This window comes from Urocampus carinirostris, chromosome 4 (assembly GCF_059441175.1).
Source record: "Urocampus carinirostris isolate Australia breed hairy pipefish chromosome 4, RoL_Ucar_1.0, whole genome shotgun sequence".
Lineage (NCBI taxonomy): Eukaryota > Metazoa > Chordata > Actinopteri > Syngnathiformes > Syngnathidae > Urocampus > Urocampus carinirostris.
Genome location: NC_142352.1, coordinates 21,546,109 through 21,556,115, shown reverse-complemented (window position 1 = coordinate 21,556,115; position 10,007 = coordinate 21,546,109). Strand labels below are relative to the sequence as shown.

General features: G+C 38.6%; 1 protein-coding gene across 2 annotated transcripts; it reads left to right on the top strand.

Annotated features, from left to right (window-relative positions):
• Positions 1-468: 468 nt before the first annotated feature.
• irx6a (iroquois homeobox 6a) lies at positions 469-7,139 on the top strand. Of its 2 annotated transcripts, none has more exons than XM_088333201.1 (7): positions 469-838; positions 1,367-1,663; positions 3,261-3,370; positions 3,477-3,772; positions 4,868-5,500; positions 5,579-5,681; positions 5,901-7,139. In XM_088333201.1, the coding sequence occupies exons 1-7, from the start codon at positions 773-775 to the stop codon at positions 5,902-5,904; spliced, it is 1,509 nt and encodes a 502-aa protein (XP_088189327.1). In that variant the 5' UTR covers positions 469-772; the 3' UTR covers positions 5,905-7,139. The 2 variants fall into 2 exon arrangements, with proteins under 2 accessions (XP_088189327.1, XP_088189326.1); XM_088333200.1 differs by having other exon boundaries at positions 5,579-5,722.
• The last annotated feature ends 2,868 nt before the right edge of the window (positions 7,140-10,007 follow it).

Genomic DNA, 10,007 nt, shown 5'->3' with positions numbered 1-10,007 from the left:
TAAAATCAATAATTTTCAGCACGAACCAAGCATTTTCGTAGGGAGATATGTTCTGTTTATTGACAGTTTAAAAAGCATAATAACATTAAAACATGTTTTGAGTCACACAAAAAAAGTTATTGCTAATAATTTAACTCTTCACATGTTGCCGATTTGTATGATAATGTTTTTGTTTTGTTTTGCCTTTTTTCAATTTGTTATATCCTCCCATTCAACGAAGGCTTAATGAGTGAGTTTTGTGTTGCCATATAAACTAATTGTCCCTTTGTATGCCAGGCACCTTTTGGGAAACAGAGGAGTGGGGGGAGTGAAAAAAAAATGTCCATCTTTGTATTGGACACGACTGGTAAGGATTTGATCCCCATCACTGGTACACCGCCGCGGCGTTTCGGGATTACAGTGACGTCACGCCGCAACCCTTGCATGGATGAATGCTAAAAGAAGTATAGAGGCACAAATAATAGCACAAGCACACCATATCTTGCAAGTCTTACGTTATCCTTTAAGCCTCCTTCGCCTGACATGACTTTTTTTTCTCCCCTCACTAATAGCGCTTAATTTCATTTCAAATCAGATCCTCGGAGGGGATTAATCATCGGTATAAAACAATCGGTGGATGTTTTTTTCCTCCTATATGGGCGCAAGTCATGTATTATTGAGAGGAGCGAAGGGAAAGGCCGTGTGAGTGCGCGTGGAAATGCGTGGAAGAGCGCGGATTTGAAGTGGAATTGGTAGCGATCGATCCCGGCTGCGTGCGGAGGAATTATTGCTGATGCTTACAAAAGAAAACACCATGTCCTATTCTCAGTTTGGATATCCTTACAACGCAACTTCTCAGGTAAGACTTTTTAAAAACTCAAAATACCACTCGATATTTATAATCCTTATACTAATATTTCCTTTACCAGTATGTCTCTTGCGCATACATTTTATTGGCTGTTCTCGCCCTCTGCGCGGTGTTTTGTGGTTGTTGTGCCCAATATTGACATACACGCACACTTGTCCAATAACACTGAATTATGAATGAACTCACGTGTTGTCTTTTTTTTTCTGGTGACAAAAGCGAGATTGATGTGACCCATGCAGCGTTGCTCGCGGTGCGTAATTGCGCATCTCTCGCTAAGAACCAAAAGACTTCTAACTGGCCATATAAGCGAGTTTTGAAGGGGAAAAGTTAGTCGAAGGAAAGTTTGGGGGATCTTTTTTAACCTAGTTGAATTAAACAAGTGCTGCAGCTATGATTAAATCACGAAATGACATAAAACCTACCTGTCACTAAGCGATTTTCTGTCGCAATCTAATTAACCCTTTTTTTATCTAAAAAAACATTGATCCGATTGTTGTGTCCATCATTCTCTCTGTGCAGTTTTTCGTGTCGGCAAACCCCAGTACGACTTGCTGCGATTCGATTTCCAGGTCGGTGCCGCCGGATGGTTCGACCGGTGGCGCACAGACCCCCGCAGCGGTGGCGGCTGCCGCCTTTTGCTGCCCGGCGCCCTACGAGAACCGCCTCTTGGCCGGTAGCCGAAGCGAGCTCAACGCAGCCGCCCTGGGCGTGTACGGGTCTTCTTACGCGGCGGCAGCGGCTGCCGCGGCCAGCCAGAGCTACGCCAACTACTTCCCGTACGGAACCGACCCGTCTGCCGCCATCTACTCCTCTCTGGTGGGCTTTGCCTCTGCAGATTTAGCGCGTGCCGGAGAAATGGGGGAGGAAGGGAGGGAGAGAGGATGCATGCACCCGGCATGGGGGAGCGGAGCGTGCTGCTCAATCGATGCGTTGGATAGTGAAGTCCAAAATGCAACGGGAACTCTTTTTACTTCACTTCTTAGCAAACATATTGCGCTTCTTAAAAATAGTATCAAAACTTATAATCAATACGGACTAGAAGTCTATAAAGGGAAAGTATAGTAGAATAACTGAAGCAACATTGTCATAGACAAATAAAAGTTAAAACATTTGAATGAAAATGCGTTTATTTTGTTTCGGGAGGATTAATACCTTGTGATGTGAGAGGGGAGTAATTTATTTCGTCATTTGGGATGAATAAGTAATTGCAATTTGGTATTAAAACTGGAGTAAAAATTTGGGGTGATATAGTCAAATAGCCTATTTTTCAGGAGAGAGGGAGAATGTATGTCATAATTTGGCATAATTAAGCAAGGTCCTATTGGCATTAAAACTGGAGTCCAAATGTGGGATCAAAAAAGTCAAATCCTCCTCCCTTCATGAAAAAAATACTATTTTACGTCATAATTTGGCATAAAGTAATGGAAAACTGGCATTAAAAACTAGAGTCAAAATTTGGGGTGAACACAACTCAAAAAAGTTTAGTTTTTGTGAGGGAAAGGACAAGAAGTTATGTCACACTCTGTCATAGAGTAATGGAAATTTGGCATTTAAAAACGAATGCCAAGATCTGGGTGAAATACAGTAAAGTCAAAATAGTGTATGTTTTAATCACATAACTTATGAAGTCATTGAAAATAAAACTTAGAGAAAACCACAAATGTTCTTTTATAAAAACAATGTTTGTATCAAATATATTTTAGAATATCTATATGTATCTCATCAGTCCAGTGATTACTTGTAAAATATTGAAGCATCGTTTGCCCATTGTTAAATACATATTTCACAAATTAAAAATAATTGTATTCCCAGGACGATTTATGCACCTTCTAAATTTTACAGGGCATTTTAAAGATGTGTATTTCTCTGTTAAATCAAATTCTTGAAAATGTCCTCACCAAGCACTAGTTGTAAATATGTTTTACCTATTTGTGCTTACATCCATTTGTATCTTATTATGTTTTCGCTATTTTTTAAGTTATTTTTACATGTTTATCCAGGAGTACCACGTCGAATCTCTGTGTTTGCAATGTTCACTACAATGTTATCAATGGCAATAGATATAATTCTAATTTAAAAATAAAAAGATGATTATAGAAAATTAAAATTAAAAAAAATCTTATTCTGAGGTATTTGACACAGTTTCCCATTAGAATATTGTACAATATTCTAGTGGATTATTGCCATCATAATATAGTTACAAATGGGAAATATTTCAAATATTCAGCTATTCCCCCTCCAAACACCAAAAATTAAGATACAATCAAAAATGTTCTCAAATAATTAGAATAATTTGCTCAGTACATTTTTGTACATGTTCCCCTATGAAGTATAACCCCTTACTCAGGTAATGGTTACATTTCTAAAATGATTGCAATCGAGCATTGAATATCCTTTATTGTTTTGTTCACAGAATCCGCAGTATGACATGAAGGAGAGTGCGGGCACTTTACACTCTGGAATCAGTCAAACAGCAGCTTACTATCCCTACGATCCTTCGCTGGGCCAGTACCAATATGACAGGTGAGTCCACTCTGTCTCAAATAAGCTCTGACTCGATAAAATGAGCCAAGATTCAAATTTTTATTAGCAAGTCATGTTCATTAACTCCGAACTTCTTGCTGTGCAGGTACGGGACGGTAGACTTCAACAGCACGGCAAGAAGGAAAAACGCGACGCGGGAAACCACAAGCACCTTGAAGACGTGGTTGTACGAGCACCGCAAGAACCCTTACCCAACCAAAGGAGAGAAGATCATGCTAGCTATCATCACCAAGATGACCCTCACCCAAGTGTCCACGTGGTTTGCCAACGCTCGAAGAAGACTCAAAAAGGAGAACAAGATGACCTGGTCGCCAAAGAACAAAGCGGGGGACGAGAGGAAGGAGGATGTCTGCAAGGGCGACCATGATGACCTAACCAAAGGTTTGTTGGGTGATATTCGTATGTCATGATCTGTTTAGTCTGTAAATCAAATCTACTGTATGTTACTGTTCTATGTTTTTTTTTTGGTTCATCATTATTAGATTAAACTTTGAACTACAAAATTACATGGTGTTTATCACATTGAGGTATGTCTGAATCAAAACCTGTTTCTGGAAAGTCACTAAGAGTATTGAGAGTACTTTTATATCTAGCTTGCTAGATGCTAACTTGCAAGACTGCAAGGCTTTAAGTTTGTTAGCATCACATTATGTTAATTTGTTTTTGATGCAAAAAGTCTCCCAAACAGCTTTTTTGATAACAATGTTAAAGTCAGAGTTACTCTTTAGCTTATTATTGAAAAGACCAACTTTTGTGTTTTTATTTGTTTCTGTCGTAAAGGTAAGAGTGTTTTTTTAAATTTTAGTAAAAGTTGTGGTAATCATTGCAAGTGAAAAAAATATTGTTCTTTTGGCAGCTATTTTTTCATTTGTACGCATTGTTTTAAATTACATAAGGAATTGTTTAGCTTTTTTTGCCTGAATATAAAATATTGCAACGCATTTTATGGCGGATAATATATATTTTTTCTCATCTAAATAGGAGTCACATATATTATATAAATAAAAACATTTTAAAATAAATTAGAAACAAGGAAAAATATTGTTTTAGTGATACAACATTTTTTTTTAATACAAAAGAATAATACCTTAAACAGACACGTTTATGGACATACAGTAAATCCGCAAATATCTGAAATGAAATGAAAATCACTAAATTTATATGAAAAATAATTAAATATAAATAAACAATCCAAGAAACTAAAAAAAATAATAATAAGAAACATTAGAATTCTAAAATATAAATTAAGTAGTGCTTAAAAAAAATAAAAAATAAAACAAACAAGCAAAAATGTGTTACTTTTTTACTTCAGATCAAGAAAAAAACATTTTTGCATGTTTTTAAATGGGCCAAGGATCTATATTCAAATGTTTTGAGGAACTTCAATCAGACAAAAGTAGTATTTTGCGGTCACATGTTAATTATGTTGTTAAGATCTGAGAAGTTTCATCCAAGCTGACTTATCATTCCTTGTAGATTCCACAGAGTGCAAGGAAGAAAAAGATTTGCACCTGAGCGATTTGGAAGACATGGCGGACGAGGACGAGTGTGACAAGCTGGACGGCGAATGCAACAAGACGGTTACAGTAGAGTCTGTTGCCCTCCCTGCCTCTCCCCACAAGAGAGACTGCACGTCTGAGCTCCACTTGAATGTTTCCAACAGCTTCCACCACACTTTCCCCTGCACCATCAAAACCCCCTTACCTCCTCTTCCTGTCGACTACCTGGACCACGTCGCACCAAAAACCCCGCCCCCTACTGGATGTATGACCCTCGCTCACTTCGAAGCCTCGGAAAAGCCGCGTATCTGGTCCCTCGCTCGAACTGCTGCGTCAGGCGTTGTCCTGAGCTCTCAACACGCCTCCGAGCTCAGGACCAGCAACTTGAGCGGGGACTGCCAACTGCAGAAGTTGGTGAGCACAGGTGGACACTGCGGGCTCATGAGAGAACACCATGAAGCTAATAACATCTCCAGGGTTGTGGACTCCTTCCCCAACAGTCCCACTTTGCACTCCAAAGTCTGTAGCCCAGGCAGCTTTAAAAGCCACCAGCTGCACTGTTCTTCCTATGTCGGCCTCACAGACGCATGCCAATACTCCACAGCTGAAGGTTAACAAAATGACAAAAAACATTTATGGCCATGTTCCAAAAAGGGATTTCTCAAGCGTTTTTTTCTCGGTTGTGCAGGATTTTCTGGGGTCAAAGCAGTGGAAACGTCATCAGAGCTCAGCCAAGCCTGTGTGACATTTCAGGACAACAAGGTCACCGCATTCAGGCCTGTGATGAAAAGGTGACGATGTACTAAGATCAGCTATATAAAGAATAAACTCAGTAAGTTTATCAAGGAATTTATTTACATGTTTCAATTTTTTGAAAAAAAAAACAAAAAAAAACAAAAAAAAACAATAATACATAGGCACATACCGTTAACACAATTTTGTTTTACAAAACAACTTACTTTTTACTTTGAATTGCACTTTCAGTTTATTGTCTAATTTCTTTACTTTAGATGAATGGAGACGGCACAACCAACAGAAGGTTTTTTTACGCACTAAGTCACGGAGCCCTCAGCGAGACAATTACGAACGCTGCACATTGCAGTCGGAACTATCAAACTGTGAAATATTTTGCACAACTTTTATTGTTTTTTTTGTAATGGTGTCGAAGACTTTATGCAAAAATCGTACATGTCAAACAGTATGATAATTCGTTTGTGGCAATCCTGTGTCGATGTGGAACAATTTATTTATGTTTTTTGTTTACGTGTTGATTTTTGTGTCTCTTTATATGTTTTGTTGAAAATGTGTATCTTGGCGGGAAAAAGAGGGTTGGAGACTTAAGTTAAATGTTGTGTTTACATTGTGTTATAATGTGACCTGTACTTTTTTGTTTTTATATTAAAAATATGTTTACTAAACATTTTTGTGTATTATAGTTATTTGATTGGGGAAGGTGTTACATTTGGTCAGGATTAGGTGCCAATGTTCTCTACACTGTCCCGGCGGCAAGGGAAGTGTTCCTCGACAGCTTTGGTTCCCTGTCCTTGTGGCAGGGGTCTCTTGGCTGCTTCCAGTTCCTGGTTCCAGCAGGGAAGGACAGGGAAATTTGACTGCCCATGTCCCTGTAGCAAGAAGGTCCCTGTCTTGGCAGCTATGAGAGGAATCCTCAACGACTTCTGGTCCTATTTCGGCAGGGACAGACAAGGATCTTCAGCCATCCCTTGGAGAAGTTCTGTATGCTGCTGCCTCCTGTTTTTTTGGGGCTGTCTGGCATTCAGCATTTGAGGAACCTGAGCCCAATCTCCACACACCTGTCCCTAATTCTCCCAAGACTTTATATTGACTGCTTGGACAGTGCACTGCGTCGGGTCATCCAGTTGTCACCTCCATCTTTTCTTCTGTCAGGTTTATTTTTGTTTCTGGTTTGCCACTTGTCTTAAGACCTGGTTTGTTTTTGTTTGTTCCTTGTTCTTAGTATTAAATACCATCCCTTGTTGAGCACATCTGCCTCCATACCGGCTTCCACACATTTGGGCCTACCTCTGCAAACATGATGCATTTCAAACAAGCAAGAACTACACTTGATCAACACTCATCAAGTGAATGCACAAGCCACTGAAGAAAGGAGTTGTAAGCGGGCTTAATTATCTCTCTCTTTTTCTCTTTCTTTCTTTAGTCATTGATTTATTTATATATTTTTTTTTATTTGTAATTTTTTTTTGTACAGTTGAATAAAGATTTGGTATATACATCGATACCTATTCAAGAGCATCAGTCGATCTCCACTTGATCAAAGTTGACCCGCCTTCGCTCGATGAGCACTAGCCAAATCGGCAAGCCTTAGAAGAAAGGCGTTGTTGGCGTAGCTTAATTACCGGTGGCATCGAGTGCTTTGTAGGCTGAGTGTGGCTGCGCATGCTGAATGACGGCCTGTCCCCCGTGGACCCCGCTAACTTAGCATTGTGTTCATTAAAAGGTCATTTGTAGCATCAATCCGTTCACACGGCCCATCAGGGTTTCTTTGATACCACTCGTTTGCTTTCAGTCCGTCTCGTTAGGACAAACTCATAGAAGATGATGATCAGTGTACTTGTAAGTACGAGGGGATTTTCAAAACTTTTTAATTGTGCTGGTATAAGGGTGATGAAAGAGTGCCGTCATGTTAGCATTGTCATAGACTTGATACAATTTGTGCGTTACTCGTAAACAGTGGTTTTTTTCAACTAAAGTACCGGGGTACACTAGGTTGCCATAGGAAATAATTCAAATGTATCTTTGCCAAAAACCATGTCATTGTTCAGTGTCTTTTTTTTTTCCAGTGATCTCCAGTAATATTCATCCAAATGCTGCAGCAGATTACTTTTTTTCTGTCGTCACATTCAAATTACTATCACCTTTATTATCCCTGTGTGACAATATTTATTTCAGCCGAAAGAGGAAGTTACATTTGAACTCTCACATAAACTTATTATCTGAGTCTCACTGCCAAGATGAAAAAAAAAAACTCAGTGGACAGCCCGGCTAAAATATCATTTGAGGTAATAATGTTTATGAGGATTAATTTAGCATTAAACGTTTGAGTTTTTTTAGAGGTTCCTTGATGGTCATCTCAATAGTGTTTTGTCATGATAGATCTTGGAAAAGTAGATGAGAGCGAAAGATGGGCCACGGGAAGGCTTCACTGACTTGTTTTATTCACTCGGATGATTTGAAATAATTTGCCTACCTCTGCTGAAAACCCATTGAAGTCAAGATAAAAACATAAAATATTTACGATTATGGGCACACAAACACCTAAAGAAAATATTTTCTTGTCATCTTTTGGAAGGATCAAGATATCTTAAGCACATTTTTAGTAAGGGGTTTTAAGGGATGGTGGGGAACAAGTAGAGTGAGGAGGGTGGGGGCATTTTATTTGTCCGACATGTCTAATCTGTGGTCAGACATGAAATCTGTGGTAAACTTACATGTTTCTCTAAATTGAGTTCCTTAGGTGGAAAATCTCCGTAATACGCGTTCCTCTTAGTAAATTACATTTTTAATGTGAGGAGGGGTCAAGAATGCTAGGCCAGAAGGAGGAGGAGAAAGGGGTCTCCAACAGGCGTAATCCAAAACAGATTTGCCATAATCTGAGAATGAAGCACAAATGTGCAAAAAAAGAAAAACAAGAGGGGGTAAACATGGACGCCTAAATAGGTTTGACAGAATTATTAATCTGTGACATCCTTCACACAATGTGAGAGCTGGCCCGAAGATCCACCTCCCCTCCCTCACTTAATCCATATTGATCTTTTTGTGAGTACACTTAACTGTGCTCTTTTTCATTGCTTTGTTAAGCAGAAGACCATTATCAATTTCTCTCCCATTGCCGTCTCAGTCTCTTCCCTGACCCAATAGCAATCCACGGAGCACCTGGTGTTGCTCAATATTTCTTTGCGCTCTTCTGAATTTCATCAGAGTCCGATTTAATTGATGAATTTCTTTTCATGGAAACGAGCCGCTAAAATACTGGCTGTCGTCGTGCTTTGCTGTTTATTTTTGGTGAACTCATTAACTTGTGCACCTGCCCAGCTTTTTGATTAACAGCATACACCAGCCTACCACTGTCATGCACACCCAACACATACACACACCCACACCACAGACATCCATACAGCCTTGTGCCACACGCCCCTGCATCCGCTGTGTGTTCTCTGCTGCAGAACACAATAAACAATGAAAATATGTCAAGTATTAACATCGCAAAAAGTAAGCGGTGATAAAGTTAGGTATTACTCTATATGTAATATAATTTAATCCAATTACAATTACGATTCCTGCTTGTGTAAAAAAAAGAATAGTGGACAGTTCAATAATTGATTAAATGGATAAAAACAAAACACAAACAATGGAAAATAACACTAATTCTATTTAAAAATTAAATATACTAACTCGTTTCCACCCATTCTGAATTATTTTTGTTATTGGTATTGGTAATGATGATGTTGTATCGGTGCTTAAAGCATTGGCTCCCCCCAAGTGGAAATTTTACAATCAGAAAACAGAAAGCCAAAATAATATAAATTAATATTAATTTCAAGGAAAACAATGTTGTTTATTTTTATAATATTATTTCTATATACTATTATTAATACTATAACAGACTTAATTGTTGTCTGAGAATAGAATTTGTTTCTTTGTGTCCTTTTCCCTTTTTGCTTCGGTTGTCTCTTCGTGTATTTTACTTTGTTTTTTTCTGTCATTTTATTCATTTTGTCTTTAATTCCATATTTCTATCTTTCTGTTTATTTTTTCTTTCGGTCTCTCCCTTCTGTCTTTATCTTTTCCCTTTCTGCCACCTATTCCTTTCTGTCCTTTTTCCTTTTTTCATCTTATTTTTTTTTTTTTTTTCTGTCTTTTTTTTCTTTCTGTCTTTTATTCAAGTCAAGTCAACTCACATTTATATGTTCAGCCCTTAATCAGAGATTGGCAGTAACAAAGTAAATTTACTCCCTTAGGGCCCGGTCACACAGCCGTTTGCGTCTGTATCGCGGGTAAAATTTTGCGTTTTTTTTTCGCCCGTGGTTGCCCGCGATGGAAAATGCGCAAAATTGCCCAACCCGCTGTTCATCGGTGGT